General features: G+C 51.4%; 9 protein-coding genes across 9 annotated transcripts; 5 read left to right on the top strand and 4 right to left on the bottom strand.

The window, feature by feature from the left end:
• Positions 1-2,138: 2,138 nt before the first annotated feature.
• On the top strand, positions 2,139-3,358 carry cyc1 (putative terpene cyclase; the record flags this gene model as incomplete). The annotated part of the gene is made up of 6 exons (XM_009550717.1): positions 2,139-2,211; positions 2,263-2,426; positions 2,478-2,533; positions 2,588-2,989; positions 3,055-3,249; positions 3,307-3,358. The coding sequence occupies 6 exons, from the start codon at positions 2,139-2,141 to the stop codon at positions 3,356-3,358; spliced, it is 942 nt and encodes a 313-aa protein (XP_009549012.1).
• A 447-nt stretch (positions 3,359-3,805) lies between these two features.
• HETIRDRAFT_124577 (Metallo peptidase M28) lies at positions 3,806-5,548 on the bottom strand (the record flags this gene model as incomplete). The annotated part of the gene is made up of 7 exons (XM_009550716.1): positions 3,806-4,221; positions 4,289-4,378; positions 4,432-4,886; positions 4,944-5,063; positions 5,119-5,201; positions 5,261-5,410; positions 5,501-5,548. The coding sequence occupies 7 exons, from the start codon at positions 5,546-5,548 to the stop codon at positions 3,806-3,808; spliced, it is 1,362 nt and encodes a 453-aa protein (XP_009549011.1).
• Positions 5,549-6,290: 742 nt separating this feature from the next.
• HETIRDRAFT_324478 (uncharacterized protein) lies at positions 6,291-7,232 on the top strand (the record flags this gene model as incomplete). The annotated part of the gene is made up of 1 exon (XM_009550715.1): positions 6,291-7,232. The coding sequence occupies one exon, from the start codon at positions 6,291-6,293 to the stop codon at positions 7,230-7,232; it is 942 nt and encodes a 313-aa protein (XP_009549010.1).
• Positions 7,233-7,885: 653 nt separating this feature from the next.
• On the bottom strand, positions 7,886-9,505 carry HETIRDRAFT_386881 (uncharacterized protein; the record flags this gene model as incomplete). Its single annotated transcript, XM_009550714.1, has 6 exons — positions 7,886-8,362; positions 8,434-8,837; positions 8,895-9,035; positions 9,096-9,191; positions 9,259-9,365; positions 9,442-9,505. The coding sequence occupies 6 exons, from the start codon at positions 9,503-9,505 to the stop codon at positions 8,122-8,124; spliced, it is 1,053 nt and encodes a 350-aa protein (XP_009549009.1). The 3' UTR covers positions 7,886-8,121.
• Positions 9,506-10,313: 808 nt separating this feature from the next.
• HETIRDRAFT_323643 (uncharacterized protein) lies at positions 10,314-12,068 on the bottom strand (the record flags this gene model as incomplete). The annotated part of the gene is made up of 5 exons (XM_009550713.1): positions 10,314-10,395; positions 10,463-10,926; positions 10,981-11,363; positions 11,496-11,882; positions 11,939-12,068. 5 exons carry the CDS (start codon positions 12,066-12,068, stop codon positions 10,314-10,316), a joined length of 1,446 nt encoding a protein of 481 aa, XP_009549008.1.
• Positions 12,069-12,920: 852 nt separating this feature from the next.
• On the top strand, positions 12,921-13,241 carry HETIRDRAFT_324079 (uncharacterized protein; the record flags this gene model as incomplete). The annotated part of the gene is made up of 1 exon (XM_009550712.1): positions 12,921-13,241. The coding sequence occupies one exon, from the start codon at positions 12,921-12,923 to the stop codon at positions 13,239-13,241; it is 321 nt and encodes a 106-aa protein (XP_009549007.1).
• Positions 13,242-13,541: 300 nt separating this feature from the next.
• HETIRDRAFT_477965 (uncharacterized protein) lies at positions 13,542-13,904 on the bottom strand. Its single transcript, XM_009550711.1, has one exon. The coding sequence runs from the start codon at positions 13,838-13,840 to the stop codon at positions 13,673-13,675; it is 168 nt and encodes a 55-aa protein (XP_009549006.1). The 5' UTR covers positions 13,841-13,904; the 3' UTR covers positions 13,542-13,672.
• Positions 13,905-14,476: 572 nt separating this feature from the next.
• Positions 14,477-15,523, top strand: HETIRDRAFT_477964 (uncharacterized protein; the record flags this gene model as incomplete). The annotated part of the gene is made up of 3 exons (XM_009550710.1): positions 14,477-14,534; positions 14,595-15,132; positions 15,188-15,523. The coding sequence occupies 3 exons, from the start codon at positions 14,477-14,479 to the stop codon at positions 15,474-15,476; spliced, it is 885 nt and encodes a 294-aa protein (XP_009549005.1). The 3' UTR covers positions 15,477-15,523.
• A 1,009-nt stretch (positions 15,524-16,532) lies between these two features.
• Positions 16,533-17,024, top strand: HETIRDRAFT_410683 (uncharacterized protein; the record flags this gene model as incomplete). Its single annotated transcript, XM_009550709.1, has 1 exon — positions 16,533-17,024. A coding segment is annotated over exon 1 (430 nt), but the record flags the coding sequence as incomplete, so codon positions are not given.
• Positions 17,025-17,038: the final 14 nt, after the last annotated feature.

The raw sequence follows: 17,038 nt of genomic DNA, 5'->3' as shown, positions 1-17,038 counted from the left end.
TGCGCGGGCGATCCCGACACCATGCGGCGGACACTCTTCATGGAAGAAGGCTTCTTTGGCTGGATTTTGTATCTATCATCGCCCCTTTGTTCGTTGTTGCGCGCTTATTTGGCTTCGGCGAGTCCCAGCAGCACATGCGTTCCTCTGAGCTTGCAGTCGGCGCTGCTCGCAACCCACACGTCATGGTCTTGGCGGTTTGAATGCATGAGATACCATCTTCTGTCGACGACAACGCTCTGGACTCTAGACTTGGCGTGCCCCTGCGCGCCATTTAATACAGGTCTGTCCGTATCATTCTTCGGATCGATATCCTATCTAATGTAATGAGAGCAATTGGAAGTCTGTCAAAGCTCGAGATATGAGATCACAATTACGGGGTATAACAGTCTCCGACAGTCCATTTTACAAGGCTATCGAATCTCAAAGCATACATTGAGTAGCTTTTTTTAGATGTCTCCAGCCCATTGTTCCTTCACTAAGTTATGCATGTCTGCAGTGTCATGTACACAATCACAATGAGAACAGTATAGTAGTCAACTGTCTCAACCGGGCGCTTGTGGATTATGAACTATAGTCCACAGCTTTCCTGGATACGACAATTTATCATGCATGATGAATGCGCCGCTCCAGGGTTCAACCGCAAGAATAATCCTGACGTCAGGTCTCATAACCTTCCGATTCTTAGGTTGCCGTTTGACAGTAGCTCTCGGTGATATGCGCATGCTCACTTACAGGCGAGCGCTTCACTGCGCCTCTTCGCCCTTACTATTATTCGCTGCCACTCGAAAGCCTTCACTGGCACTGTCAGGCTTTCGGCCTTGGGATTGCGCTTCCGCTCTACCGCACTGCTGCCGGGAGAGTCATATCAATCTGACTTCGCTATCGTCGCATCGTGCGTATGGTAGGCCTTTCACTTGCTGATCCTCGCTCGAGAGACGCCCAGTGGCTCTGTTTCTTTTCCTGTGTCGGTTTGCCTCTCTTTATCATGTGCGTGATCCGGGCCTTGTGTACAGGTCCTGTGTATGCATTTTCTGCCTCGCGTAATCTCGTTTCTGAGCCATCTTCCGTCCCCCCAACGCCGAGCGCTCGCACTGCGCTCGCGCTAAGCCTGTACCAGTGCTCGCCGGCGTATCTGGTTACACTTTTGAGTGCTGGTATTCACAAATTGACTGCCTGAAGGCTTGCAGTCGGCCTCTGCTGATGCCTCCGATGCCTATGCTGGTAATATTCACGAAAATTTGGAAATGAATTCACGTTAAACCCATATTGTTATTCGACAGACATCCTCGGGTACCTTTCGCTTCCAGGCACTGCGGACCGCACCGGCAAATCAAGTCTTTCGTCTGCGGAAGGACCGAAGTCCGGAATGTAGCGGAGCGCCAGATATCCACAGGGGTCGATGAGCATCTCAGCGCATTTCGTGTCTCGACTGCAAGATTGTGATTGAAGTACCTTGATGCTACACCTTTTCGGCCTCATTGATCCTAACTATTCAGCTCAGCTGATCAATTCTAATTGACCCACAGTCTCATCGGAGCTACATGAGGCTCGCGCTAATCAACGCCTCCTTTCTAGGGTCGTGATGCTTGCATGTTGTCTTTCGGAAAGGCACTAGCTGTTGTTTTAGTTCCATCAGGCATCTCTCCTGAAAAGTGTCGTATTTTACGTTCAATCTGGTATGCTGATTACACAACATCTTGACCGTCCCAGCGTCAAGGCTTCTCCACCTTCGATATTGACCTCTCGGCGAGACAATACATCCAATGTGAGACCAGTACCATATCGCTTGAAATACTGTCGTGTTACTGATTCTTATATGATAGAATTCATCCTCGCAAGCACTCGCCACATGCGGTACGAAGAGATTATGTGGCGTTCGCCATGAAATGGCGCAAGCTCTCGCCGGTATTGAGATAAGGTTCTCATATGGTAGCTCAAGGGGGATAATGTGTACGTCACTCACCCTTGCCAGAATGCACCCGTCGTTAGCCTAACACGCAAGGAGATTCAAGAGTCTTCTTTCGTCTTTCTACTTAAGACCGCCCGTTGCTGGACTTCAAACCTCGGGCCACCCTCAGCATCCACTCTTGAGACCTCTCTATTTTGTACCTACCTCACCTCCACATAAGGTCGCGACTATGGCAGTGACTGAGCCTTTCGACGCCCACAACGTGCCAAGTGTCTCTGCGGGTGATTTATCTTCCCGCCTTGGTACGTTAAATTATCTGGAGTCCTGGCATCAACCTTACAGTGGTACACTAGCCCCCGTTTTCAGAAGCTTCTTGACCGACATGACCTACACCCCTCCAGCAGCGCCGAGCACCAATGAACAACTGAAAGTCGTGATGCAGGCCGAAATGGATGCACGTGGTACGCGTTGTGTAGAGCTTGAGAGGCTTGCACATCTGGCTATTAATTATGTCGAAGTAAGCACTCATCTATCCCCATTTTCCAAATGTGACCTTGAGCACCTACAGTGCGTTTTTCCACACTACAACTTCGAAGAAAAAACGGCCATCGCGCTATACCATTGGTAAGCAGCCCTGATCAGAACGCGGATTGAACGAGCTTGCTAACACATCTGCAGGTATCTATTATACGTCGACGAACTAGCGCCTATCAATGCAGCACCTCTTATTGCCTTCAAGGGACGGCTTCTCCGTCATCAACCTCAATTAGACCCGGTGCTCGACGCCCTTCCCGCTGTCTTCGCTCGCTTTTACGATTTATATGAGCCGTTCACTGCCGACTTTATATATTCATCGGCCTTGGAGTTCATCACCGGCACCGCCCTCGAACCGCAGACCAAACATCTGCCCTTGATTCGCAAGGCGGATCGTTTTCCTTTGTATCTACGCGAGCTCTGTGGGATCGGTGAAGGTTATGCACACATGATCTTTCCGAAGAGACTTGGTGTTAGCATTGTGGAGTACATCGAGGCGGTACCAGACATGATAATCTGGATCAATTTGTCGAATGATCTTTTATCGTTTGTCTCACTTTCTTTTTCACCTAAGGTATATGTTGCTGATTGAACTATATGCGTCAATTCAGGTTTTACAAAGAGGAGCTTGGCGGAGAGACAGCGACCTACGTCCATCTGCGTGCAGCGGTCGAGAAAAAGGACCACATGCAAGTGCTTGCTGAGATCAAAGATGAGTTGATCATTGCGCAAGAGACTATTCGTGCGACTTTGGCAACCTCCTCTGCGGCTCTTCAAGCTTGGAAATCCTTTGAACAAAGGCTCATGTGGGTGTTCATTCCATCACTATGATAACCTATCATCTCATAACATTGCACTCATAGCTTCTGGCATATGACTCAGGATCGGTACCGGCTGAAGGAATTGAACTTGTAAATCAGACCGACTCTGATATATTTATTGGCAGGCTTTAGGTGGGCGCTTAGTGAATGTACTCGTATCTGTGGCTACTGCACCTAGCAGAGTATGATTTAGGCTTGACAACAATTCAATAAGAATTCGGATCGCGCTCCTAGGCTCTCTGGCGGATTTCATGTGTCGCCTTTCTAGTCACATGTCTGGACTCTGGACTATTGTAATCACATATTTTGAATTGATGAGGTTACTGAAGAGCTGTTGTGGAGTTCACGATCGTGCGAGGTGACTTGCAGTAGTGTAGAATAGATGCTCGAGAATTCTGCCGGCCTTGCTGCCGGCCTTGTCTTGCTTCACTATGACAGATATGGTTTTCAGCACGAGTGGTAAAGGAGTGCTGGCAATTTCTGTTAATATTCAACATCAATATCGCTCGTAACTTACACCAGCGCTCCGATCCTATGACAGTTATCCAGGAAATGGGAACGTTGCAGGGCTCCTGAATCCGTTCTGCCCTACCGCCCTCACTCCAAAAATCGCGTTGTCCTTCGACAGCTCAACTGTGGCGCTGCTAACAAGCCCAACCGCGATGACATGCGTCCAAAAAGGCTCGTCTGTCGCCCGCCACAAAATCTCGTATCCCGCGAGTCCCGAATCCTCCCCAAGCGCCCACCGCAGCGTCGAGTTGTTTGTCAGCACCGAGTTGTCGACAGTGACATTCTTGGGCGTGCCCGGCGCAGACGCAAGCGAGAACATCGTCGCCAGGTTGACACGCGCAACGCGTGCGATGAAGTCGAAGTCGCAGAATTCGATTAGGTCTCCGAATTGCACGCCGTCTTCGACTCGTACATTTTGATGCTGGTGCGCGAAATTTTCATGTGGTTCTTCAGAAGATTTTGGGGTCAGAAAAAAATGGATTCTCGTAAACAACACTAAACGATGAAAACTTGCCTGTGAAACGGGCTCCTGGGTAGCCCAATGCAAGGAATGGCTTGTGGTCTCCACCTCTGAGATACCTATCAAGACGATAAATCACACGGACTATCATCCCATGAGATGTGAGCAGAAACAAGGTGCGCATCTATGAGACTCACCAGTCATATTTGTTGCACTATTACTCGCCACCTCTGACACAAACCTTCCAATCTGTCTCGCTGGCGAATCGTTCTCACCCCCAATTGTCGCTCTTGCCTGCACCTGTGCTGCAGTTTCGTTCGACGGAATACCCTGTGCAAACAGCCGGATGCTGAAAGGGTCCTTAGAGCCGTCGTCCGCGGTCGAGCTCCCCACGATATCATTCGTAAACGCTGCTTGCACATCGGCGCCCGCGCTGCGCAGAGACTGGGCGAGGAATGTTGAGCCATAGAGACCTTGTTCTTCTCCAGCTACAGCAACGAAGAGAATCGTAGCTGCTGTTTCATGCGTGGCCATGATACGGGCGAGTTCCATAGACACTGCGACACCACTCGCGTCGTCGTCGGCACCTGGTGCATCACCAGTTGAGTCAAGTATATTGGTGTTACGCGAGTCGTAGTGTCCAGAGACAACGCTGTCGAGAATGCAGGATCAGGGGGACTATTTATGCAGTATAGAGTGAAGTATGCACTAGACACGGTTCGGGTCTGTGGTTCCTTCGAGTCTGGCCACAATGTTGCTAATATTGACGCTACTTATAAACTCGCCAGACACCGGTGCTTGGATGTATGATGGGACCGAAACTGTCATTCTGAGAGAGATGTTAGCACTAAAATCTATATAGACGAATGTCGGGCATAGCGAACCTCCCAGCGCTGCCACTCGCAAACTCTCTCATCTGTCCGGCGATCCAGTCCCTCGCAGCTCCGATGCCTGTGTTTGGATCGGTCTGTGCATCATAAAACTCACTCAGTCAGACCTGATCACATCAAAAAGGACACAACGCACTTGACTGGATGCCGTATGTCTTGTGCCGAAGGACACGAGTTTCTCAATTATGGTTTGAACGCGCCTCGGATCGACCTGATCTAACATTGCCTTGAGCTCGTCGCCTGGCGGCTGCGATTCCAAGAGATTTCCAGGCCCCCGAGGCCAGTTCTGTGCAAGTGAGCATTGGTCTTCGCGTCTCCAAAGAGTACTTGAGAGGGTTGAGAGCGGAGAGTCATTGGGATGCGCTAGACCAAATACCAGAACAGAGGACGCAAGGTATAGATAGCGAAGTATCTTGTCGCGCATCTTGTGATCAGTTCACCCAAAGACGACGGCAACGGCGACGATAAGGTCTAGACGATTGAGTCTCGTGTTAGATCTTTAAAGACGTCGCCACCTTATATCCTTTCAATCACGCGTCCAGCAAGCCTAGAGAATGGCATTCCGTTTTTGACGGCAGAGCTCGCAATGCCGCAAGCCGACAAAGGCACCCAAATCGAAGCGGCTGAAGCACATGGAGGATCTCTGTGTAAGCGGCGATATGGCGAAAGTTATAAGTTACATTGATCAGTAGATCCATGTCAGGAGGCCAAAGGGCATCCGACGGATGAGCAACAAGCAGTCCACAGACAATGGTGGAGTACCATGCTCAGCCAGCTAACGAATGCAGACGTCCACAAATAAGTCGCTGTACCGAGCGTTCCAAACATCAAGCCGCGTTGATCTTAGCTGCTAGACACGGGTGCTATCATTGAATCCGCGGTGCCAGTATTGCTCCATCGGTGCAAGCATGATGGCGAGGCAGTCGTGTGGTACGACTGTGGTACGTTTGATTCCTCGCATACCACACTCGGTTCCATAAGAATAGGAGCTGTAGCTGTGCCGCACGGCGTGGACGGTGGACGCTCTAAAAACGTACGAAAGTGTGGAAGAAAAAGAATCCGCAGGGTGCCCGGCCTTGCCCGGCCTTTGCCGGCGCGAGCCGCAGCTTCACCGGGGGAGGTCCTTCGAATCGTTCGTCGTCCCTTCTCCCCTCATGGGCTCGGAAATGACTTCCCTCCTTACTCCTGCTGCTGATGATTCCGACTTCGGGCCACCGTTCGACGACGCAGATGCCGATATCATCCTACGCTCATCTGACGGGTTTCGATTCCATGTGTACAAAGTCATCCTATCGAAGGCATCTCCATTCTTTCGAGACATGTTCTCCATCCCACAGCCCAAGAGCGATACCGCATCTACAGCTACATCTATAGAACAAGCGCTCCATGTCATACCCGTATCCGAAGACAAAAGTACACTTGCCAGTCTTCTGAAGCTGTGCTACCCGTTGGAGGAGTACCCTGTATTCACGATTCCCGAAGTCCTACTTCTGGCAGCTGCAGCCAAGAAGTATGATATGGATCGTGCATACCAAGCAAGCAGCCAATTTTTCGCTCGGTCTCCAGCCTTGGCGGCCTACCCTGCTACAGCTTATGGCATCGCTTGTAAGCACCACCTAGAAGAGGAAGCACGCATCGCAGCTCTCCAATGCCTTAACAGACCGATGAGCTTGGAAGATCTGAGCACGGAAATGCAGGAGGTGGATGGCCGTGCCTTGTATTGCCTTTGGCAGTATCATCGCAAGTGTGCGGATAAAGCGAGCAGTCTGGCCACCGAATTCTCATGGATCGAGCGCAGGAGCGACGAGATTTGGAATTGGGCAAAAGCCAATACCGAAAATTGCAGATGCGACAAAAAAACTGTTCGTGTTGCCAACGGGGAGGACTGGCTGGCGCGAGAGTGGTGGACCAGCTACATGGAGCGAGCACGAGAGGGGTTGACAAAAACACCTGCCTCCACAACTGTTACTGCGTTGAGGATCTTGTATCCATCTATCGAGAAGGCGGGACCATGCGGCGTATGTTGCCAGCTGGCTGCAGAGGCGATGATATCATTCAGCAACCACTTTGCGAAACAAGTAGACCTTCAGATAGCCCAGGTCAGTTGATTGTCTCTTCATAAACGCTGATAGTAGAAATACTACAACGGATATCCTGACCTCACAACTTAACGAACAGGTTAGATTAGCACTACCTTGGGAAAGGTCCTAGGTTTCCATTGCAGTAAACAGGGCGGTAAAATCAAAAGTGGGTCACCTTTACTTTGCTCATCAAATCTTATAACATAGACAAAACCATAACTAGAGTGGTGATTGGATATGAACCAGAAAGTGGAGGCGTTCGAATGGTCCCAGCTAGGCATGAAGGATGCGCGCATGTTTGACCCTGTCAGTTTGCGGACAGACGAGTATGTCCCTGAAAACGAGTGAGGCCTTGCAAGGAATGGTCAATTATTCTGCGGAGGTGTAAATCGATGCCATCAGAGATGCGAATGACTATTTTGGCATCACCGTGGTAGACAGGATCTTCGATATCGACATTTTGAGTCTGCGGTGTCTATTGGAGAACTGGCGATGGCACGGGCTCAGGGCTGCTCAGGGGTTCAAGAATAGAGGTGGGGAAGGCATCGATTGTCTACTCACCTTCTATGGCTTGCGTGTGCATGCGTTGTGTTGCAGTACAAGTTGCGATGAAGCGAGGTGTAGACTAGTGCCGCTTTCTGAGATACTTTGTTCGCATGGCCCCAATGAGACCGGATCCATTTTTTTTCTGCAACGCGTTCATATTGAAGTAGAGACGAAATGTCCGACCAAACCCCCTAGCGGAAATTCACTGAACTGAGGGCAGAAGACACGCCAAAACGCGTCGACTTGGGATCCGGAAGAAGTATGCATGAGCCCTGCAAGTACTATACAAGTTATAATAGGTCAACAAAAAAATCATAACATATGCGTCCAATTTGTCCCACACGCGAGAGTATACCCAGTGAACGATCGATCATAGCTTCGCTTTGACTGTGATCGAAGAAGCCCCGCGGGATATTTGCTCTGCTGCAACATTAACCATGTTGTTTACAATCTCTTGCGCGGGAAGGACGTCATGAATGAGGGAAGCAACGTTGCCCATGAGGAAAGAAATGGCCTGTAGAGACTTTTCGGGGTGCTTCTCCATCTCGAGCTCGTTCGGGATGATACCCTTCGACGTCAACTCTTTGATCTCAGCCTGCCTGTTCGTCTCCCTGATATACAAAGGCCCAGTCAGTAACGCATCAAGGACAGAAAGATAGAGCTGCGGAAGCCGAATACACACCAGTCCTCCACATAGGGCGTGCGCCGTACTCGCAGCGGCCGGCCGGTGTAGATGATAGTCCTCAACACGTCGCCGTGTCCCGCGCTCAGCACTGCCTTTTTGTGAGCAGGCGATGCTCCCGCCTCCACAGACGCGACGAATCGCGTGCCGACCCAGACGCCTTGGGCACCCCACATCAGGTTCGCCGCAAGTCCACGACCGTCATACACAGCACCAGCGCCGATGACGTAGACGGGCTGACCAGTCAAAGGGGACTTGTGGCCCTTGACTGCGTCAACGCACGCGGGGATCAGGATAGATGCGGCAATGTCACCGGTATGGCCGCCACCCTCACCAGCCTGGGCGCAAATCAGGTCGCACCCAGCGGCAAGCGCTTTGACAACGTGTTTCGGATGGCCGACCATCTGACATCCATTATTGATCCAATCCACGACACTAGGTGAAACAAGAGGAAAGCTTACGTTCATAACAAGGATGCCGGCCTTGTGTAGCTTTTGAACTTCCTCCTTGGGAGGGACGCCGACAGCACAGACAAACAACTTGGCTTTCTCCTCGATGATGATGTCAACCAGCGTAGACAGATTGCCCTTGTTATAATCGTACTGGCGATCACACATGAGCTTAAGTATGTCTCTATACTTACTATAAAGAGATATACGCACGTTGGTCTTGCGCGCATTTCCTCCGACTTGGGGGATGAGCAAGTCGACGCCAAATGGAGCATTTTTATCCTTCAAATCCTTTTTAATGGCTTGAATCTAAAAATGCGGCGCCGAGTTCGTGAACAAGTTCATGGATTTCCAACGGCAATGGTTCGCAACACACCTGCTGCCGAAGCACTTTCGGCGTGTACCCGTGCCCTCCAATGACCCCCAAGCCGCCAGCATTGGTGACTGCGGCCGCCAGTTCAGGACCAGCAGCAACATTCATACCTATGGACAACGACGCGCCGTTCCGGGCCTGCATCAGTGCCGTTTTTGGGCCTCAGCGCTGCATTCCGGAACTCACCAGCAAGAAGAATGGGGTGCTTGATCCCGAAGAGCTGTGTAATAGGAGTCGAAATTACAGACATGGTGTGCAGATCAAGGGAAAACTTGGAGATAGGGTACGGTGGGATATGGTACAGGAGAGAGGTGAATCCTCTTATAACTCTCAGTCCGCCGGCATTCGGTCGCGTCGTCCCCCGTATGCGCGCGTGACCGAAACATATGATTTCCTCATTTGCATTCCGCCTCACCTGCCTGTAATAGTCGCTCACAGGAGATTTCTGGCAGTTCCGGTGCCGGTTGACGCTCAGACACTTTGGCAGTGAGCGCCGAATTTTATTGCTGACTTGCCAAGGACTAAGGCACTCTCAAGTCAAGGCCGGAAGATGATAGCCTCCGTTGCTGACCAATACAGAGGATTGTTCTGTGTTATATCTACACATGCGATCCAGGTTTAAAAGAATCGGCGAAACCAGACGATTACACAACACTGGATAGTCTCCATGCCTCGAAAGAAGAGAAGGGGTCTTCGACAATTCGACAGTACCCATATGACTTTAAGTACCGGGTGCCGTCCGATTCCAACGTTGACCCAATAGTGTCAAACATCCTCGATGTTCTAGATAGCGGTAGAGTAAGCTAATGTGCTCAAAGCGACTGAAATATGAGAAAAGAACGCTAGCGAATGGTGGGTCAGCCAACATGCAAGAATATGTGCTAGATGATACATGATGAAAATGTGGCAGATCGACTGAAAGCGAGTGGATAATCACAGTCCGTGCAAAGCCAAGATATGCTGTGTCAGATAGAGGACGTATAGGGTAGGGCTGTTCAGCCAAAATCAGTAGGAGGGAAATTAACCAAGGTCAGTCATTGTGGAAGCGTTGATGGAGGTTATGGAGGTGCATCGGGAGTAAGGGGACGGCCCACAGACTGCATCAATCTACGCAGTCGGGTTAGTTCACCCGATAGATGTCTGAGAAAGAGAACGGAATTTGGCGTTAGGACTCAGACGGAAAAAGCGAGCGAGAAAATAAACGCACTCAGCGGTCTTTGCAGCTTTCTCATGTGCCCTAGATGAAGTTTCAATCTCTGCTCTCAAATTCGCAATCTCCTCACGGAAACCCTCCTCAACCTCCGCGTGAATCTTTTCGCTCCTCTCCTTCAGGTCCTTGATAGTCTCTCGACTTTGCCTTTGCTCTTGGACCTCCTCTAATAGCCGTCTATACTTCGTTCCTAGCTCCTCCTCATCCTTCCGCCATCGCTCTTCACGTTTCCGCATTTCCTCCCTCAGGGTATCCATGTCGGCCCGCCAGCTCGCCTTCATGTCCCGCAGACTATCCCGAAGCGTGATATACTCGCGTTCGCTCTTCGATGAAAGCGCTGTTGACTCCGCTAATGCCGTTTCCATCTCCCGCAGAGACTTCTTCGTCGTCACAGATTCCGTCTTGAACTGAGATTTCAAAGCTGTGGCTTCGGCCTCCGCCTTGCGCGCCCGTTCCAAAACCTAAGCCCTGTACATCAGTGCCATAAGTCGTGTTCAGAGTCGACAAGAACGCACCTCCTGCAGTAACCGCTCCTTCCTCGCAACGACGTTGTTCAACCCCTCATTTTCCAGCCGCAAGCGCTCTCGGACCTCTTTCAGATCCTCTGTTTGTCTCGTCAACTGTGAAACGGTCCGCTGTGATAATCTCAACTGGGCCTTCGTGTTCTCATGTGCGGCTTTTGTAGAGGTAGCCACCGTCTGCAACTCTGCGAGTACTTTTGATGTCCCACCCGGTGTCAGTGTCACGCGAGTTCTGCCGGGAGAAGGCGGCTGAAGGCTGATTGTCGATGAAGTCGACGCTGTCAGGTCAATTGAAGCGAGCTGGGGGAGACGAGAGGGCGCAAGGCCCTCATCTGCTAGCGCTCGTGCATTTCCTGCGGGTGCACCGTCAGACGATACTAATAATATTGAGACTCAAACCCAAAAAGAAGCGCGCGAAGAATCAACTTACCCACAGCGGAAACAGGTATGCCTTCGGCTCAACGTTCAGAGTTCGCAGAGAAAGCAAAGGATGTTGTGGGACGCACGACTGAGTGTTCGCGTCGGACTCGGAGTCCGCTTGTACGATGGAGTCGATCGACCGGTGCCAAAGGTCATGGGTATGCCCTCACGAATACCGTCGCTGAAAGAAGAAGATGTGACAGACTCGCGTCGGGGCAATGGTATATTGGAATCTGGTCCGGCGAGACTCTGCAAGATGTCATGGCTTGATCGCCGCTTCATCTTGGCGCTGGTGGGAGTATTTGGGGTGTATGTCTGCGATGACAAGGATTCTACAGGAGAAGGTGGTGGCGAATACATGGATGAAGTAGTCGGAAGCCGTGGCGCTCGCTGAAGGAGGGTTTCCAGATGGGTTAACTGTGCTTGCTGGTGTCTTATAGTATGTTTCAGTGTGGACATATGATTCCTTATAGCAACTATGATCCCAAATGAATCAAGACAGCATATGTAAGCACACGCAGAGAAATCGTACTGGGATCATCAGGCGATATAGACAGAGCAGGGCTGTTCGCTCGCGCTGAGCGTACAGAATTGACCGAGGAAGGCCGAGGAATTGAGCGACTAGGAGAGAAGGGCGATGCTGCCAGCGACACCGAAGACATAAAACGAGAGAGTTGCGCTGTAAGTTCCCTTCACTGTCTTGAGCAGTTTTTGTTGAGGGAAAAGCAGAAAAGAACAGAGAAGGGAGCGACGACGGCCGTTCAACTGGACAGCTGTGCAGTTTAGCGGCCTTGCCAGAACCGTGAAACGTGCATCTGGCTCGCTTTCCCATCACGTGTGCGCGCACGCCTGAGATTTTCTGCAGAATCCCGTGAAATTCCACTCAAAAAGGTTGACTTGTCTCCAGAAACTAACATTTCCGCATGTATCTTTACAATATGGTGACATTTGGCAGCATCTTTGTCTATCTCTAGGAATCTCCACTGGATTTCTTTGGAAAACCCCAAGCTCTACGCGCAAGTGGCGCTAGTCCAGGGACCAACGCGGTCACGCGTCAATCCCATAGTCCGTGGCACCGCGCTTGTGTTTGCTGTCTTATTGCACACATCATTATCGCAGCTGCTCTCAACGCGACCACCACCTGCCCGTCCGTGGGTCAAGTACAACTTGACGCCATGGTTCCGTGCTCCATATGTCTGGACGACCTCAAGAACCCTGTAGCAACGCCGTGCGGTGAGCAATTTGGATGACACATCAGTCCTGAAGCCCTCTTGCCTGGGACTGATACAGCTTGTATCGGACATTTTTAGGTCATTTGCACTGTGATGCCTGCCTGAAGGCGCATGTACGATCCTCTCCAGACTCTATACAGGCTCTTTGCCCGACTTGTCGCACTTCATTTCCGATCGGTAAGCTCAGCTCTATTCAGTGGCATGATGCCATTGCTCACGCCTTCCTTCTGATTCACATCTCTAGTTACACCCGACCTCAACTTAGTTCCGAAGAAATACCACATGTTCATTAGCCCATCCGTTCGCCGCGTTTATCTTGAACCCTCAGAGACCGAAGACCTTCAAAACCAGGTGGCGCAGCTCGAAGCACGCATAGAGTCTCTGAGACGGGACAAGAACATGTTGATCGATAAGTGCGAGTCAACTATAGCAAAGGCAGCCAAACATGCGGAGGGTGAAAAGGCCGCGCGGCTCGAGGCGCAGACTGCGCAGAAGGAAGCTCATGACATGCGTAAAAAGTACGAGGTTATCAAGGCGAAGTACCAGGATATCAAGAACCAGTCTGTCTTTTATCCCCATGTTCTTTCGCCCCTGTATTGCTGATTGGGTGATGATGTCGGTAACTGTATAGGAAACCTAGCCCTTCCCACCCCGCAGTCAAGCGCAACAGCAGCCAAGCCGCGCTCGACACGTCCTCTGCCAATACGAGCGCCAATGCTTCCGAATGGCCTCAAGTCTCTTCAAATGCTGACCGTATAGAATACGTCAACAATCGTCCGATGCTTCGTATCCCGAAGCGACCCCGTATAATTCGGGTTCCAACATTAGAGTCCCCGCCCCAGTCGCGCATGAGTCCCTGTATGCGCGACGACGCTGGTCGACAGAGGGTGCCGCTGTTTCGTGCAGGCAGAGACGTCGATGACGTCGTCGAGTCTGACGAGGATGACGAGGACGATGTGATCGTGTTCCGCGACGGAGTCCCATTCTCAGCAAATAGGATGTATCGCCCCCTCCCTGCACGGCTCAGAGGTTGATCACTGCGCCCCCGTCAAACAGTGTCGAGGCTGCCGGAGACAAGGGACGATCCATGTTTGAAAGCTGTGGACGAGATTTGAAGGAGTGTGACTGCTAATACAAGAGGCTGATGCGTACGTATATCTGGCATTATTTGTATCCATCTTGCCTCCGGAAGGTAACACCATCGTTTTATGTATGTGATTTTGTGCTGTCAGTACCGACGGCGATAACGACCCTCATTTCGGAGTGCGTGATGATGTCGGTGTATAGACACGACTAGGGAGCGAAATCTCCGGAGAAAACCTTGCGTTGTCCTGTCCTGTAGCTTGTGCTCTAGTCACGCCGTCTATCGAGCCGATCACGTGCCTATAGTCTGACGCGCGGGCATTTTCGGTGGATGATCGCGGACGGCGGCGGAACATGCAAGCATCCTCTTTCCAGATCGTGAGTCTCGAGGCCCAAGCTTAGGGCCGCGATTCCATCGGCTGGACGAGCCTTTGGTCGGCCAGCCGTTCCCTTTCTCCCCTTGCCCTTCGTCGCTCTTCCGGGCTGCTCGCCGGATGCCGGCAGACAGCTGTAGGGCTCGACCTGGTGTACGATCGGGACTGGGGGCCGCGTGTAACTCGACCGTGTTGAAACAAGAAGGGATCTTTCCCTGTTTCTCAGCCAGTGCAGCCTAGCACCGCGGATCTACAGAACTGGGATTATAAAAGTGGGTAACGGTGTCGAAGAGCCCCATTGACCTTTCCTCCGAGCAAGTGTCTAGTGAAGCATAAATCCGCATCCCCACCTTTGTTGCTGCACGTATCACCTTATCCTCGATGCCAACTTGTACCATCTGTTTGGAGACCCTGAAGTCTCCAGTCGCCCTTCCGTGCGGTAAGCTCTGGTTGAACATCATCTTTAATGATTGAGCTGACAAGCCGCCGGTGACTTCAGGTCATGTGTACTGCCAAGAATGTATCACCAAGATCGTTCAGCATGCACCAGCGACCTCCATGCATCAACGTAGCTGTCCAATGTGCCGCCGTCTATTTCCAATAGGTACTTCTCTCCTGTCCCTCCCATCGCCAACCCTACCTCACACACCATCCCGGACGACAGTCGCCATTGACCCCCATTTCGTCCCACCCTATCTCCACCCCTATCTATTACCCCCTTTCCGCAAACTCTACCTGGACTCGACTCCGGACTTGCCGTGCCCTAACCCTGGCTCAGGACCGGCAAAGTGGCAAGAGACACGAGAACAGCTCGAAACCGAGCGAGACCGTCTTCGGGCCGAAAACGCGGTGTTGCGTACGAGCTGTGCTGCTTGGCGCCGGCGTGCGGATGCACATGCTGCGGTACACATTGGCCTCGCGACGTTTGCGCGGCTTGCGAGGGATTATGCGCGGATGATGCATGTGCAGAGGGATGAGCTGGCCCGGAGGTGTGAGTCTCTGAAGAGGAAGTACGATGCCAACGACAACGACAATGGGTGCGTGCACTTTTTCTTCGTCTTCAACTTCACAATGTCCATACTCACTTTACAGATTCAGTGACGACGAGGACGAGGACGAGTTTGCGCACGAGAGCTCTACCAATGCGAGTAGCTCGCCAATAACCGTCCCTCCACCATCGACACAGTCGATGACCCCGACAGTTGAGTCCTCAATGGCGACATCATCTAGTGTCCACGCCGTTGAGGCGGCAGGAACAAGTCTAGACGCAGACCGTCACCGTTCGAAGAAGCGTCGAGTGGATAATCAGGAGGACGAAGCCATGGTCGCACAATCATGTCACCGTCCAGGCATCTATATTGCTGCAGTACCTGCTCACTGAGCATACGTATACCTATCGCTTTGCTTAACATTATATTTTTCTTTGTCTCATCATCTGCAAACTCTTGTATACCTCGTTCGGTTTGTATTTGGGCACCGCTGTTTCTATAATCCACTACTCGTCCAGTTCATTTTTCAACAATCTGCTTCTGAAGCCCCTCATTAACTTGTTGCATACCTCGATTCGTGAGTATCGCCATATAGCTCAGAGGGAGCTTTTCGCTTATAGGCGACGGGCTCCGTGCATCAGAATGAATGCCGCTACGGTTGCGGAGCTTGAACACTGAGCGGCCCTTAACCTTTTCTTTTCACTCAACCATGTCCCGAGTTTTCTCGAGCATAATACGCATCTCTTCCGCTCTTAATCAGAGACATGTCCACATTGCCGTCTTCATCGCAGTGTTTCATCAAACGGGAGCATTTGATGTCATTGACAGCCAAGTAGAATTCGACTTGTGATTGGAGGTAAACAATGAGTGCATAGGCACTGGTCCTGTCCGCTCTGATGCCCTGGCCATAGCAAGAAGGGACCAGAGCCTATAATGGCATGACACACGGCGGGCACGGTAGTGAGTCGTCTCCACTTGAATTGCTTGGGCGTCTAGCGTCGAATTCGGTGCAAATGCCTCGGCTTTGTCCGATAAGCTCTATCTCTCGATCTCAAGAACCGCTACTTTGCCTGCCGTGCACCCAGTGCTGTAAGTTGCAGCCTGTTGCAGCATGCGCTTTTGTTCTGTTGTTCACTGATAGCCTATCATTCATCTCTCAGGATATGATATCGGAACTAGATGTCACGATCGACGTCCCAGCTCTCATTGTCGCCGACGGAGCCGCTTCACCCAATACCGCTGTCCAGTCCCGGAGTACAAGTACGACGCCTCAGCCCGGTACTACGGAGAATATCGTAGACTATGGGCCACCATTTGCCGACGAAGACTCCGATATCATTCTTCGCTCCTCCGACAATGTCGATTTTCACGTTCACAGACTCTTCCTATCCAAAGCTTCCCCTGTCTTCCGCGATATGTTCTCATTACCGCAGGGCATGGACACACCACTGACAGGGGCACCGATCGTTCAGATGAGTGAGGGACAGCAATCGCTCGACACGATGCTGCGATTTTGTTATCCGATTCCCGATCCCCCGCTAACATCTATCGGGGCGATCAAACAAGCTTTGAAGGTTGGACAGAAGTTTCAGATCGCCCAGATCGAATCAGCTGTGCGGGAGCGCACAATCTCTAATGTGAGGACATTCGATCCACCGGAGACACTGTATGCCCTCGGATGGAGATATCAATTGCGGGGTGTCGTCCTGGCTGCAGCGAAGGAGACATTACGCAGCGTCAATAGCCCTACATACGTGGATGATTTCGACGAGCTGGAAGGCATGGCCTATCATCGACTCGTAGATTATCGCGCCCGATGTGGAGAGGTGGCCAGCTCCGCCATTCGTTCATGGAAGCTCTGGGAACAACCACCTCCCCCTGCCATTCAACCTTGCTGCATGAGCGCCACGAGTATTCTCGTCTACGGAACAGGGAGCCGAATTGAGATCCAAAC

Source organism: Heterobasidion irregulare, assembly GCF_000320585.1.
Source record: "Heterobasidion irregulare TC 32-1 unplaced genomic scaffold scaffold_08, whole genome shotgun sequence".
In the NCBI taxonomy this organism is placed as follows: domain Eukaryota; kingdom Fungi; phylum Basidiomycota; class Agaricomycetes; order Russulales; family Bondarzewiaceae; genus Heterobasidion; species Heterobasidion irregulare.
The sequence above is the reverse complement of the archived record's forward strand: the minus strand, read 5'-3'. Positions and strand labels throughout refer to the sequence as shown.

What these genes read in the sequence shown, in the direction of transcription:
- HETIRDRAFT_477965 (XM_009550711.1), bottom strand. Translation starts at nt 13,840, where the DNA reads ATGGTGTTACCTTCCGGAGGCAAGATGGATACAAATAATGCCAGATAT.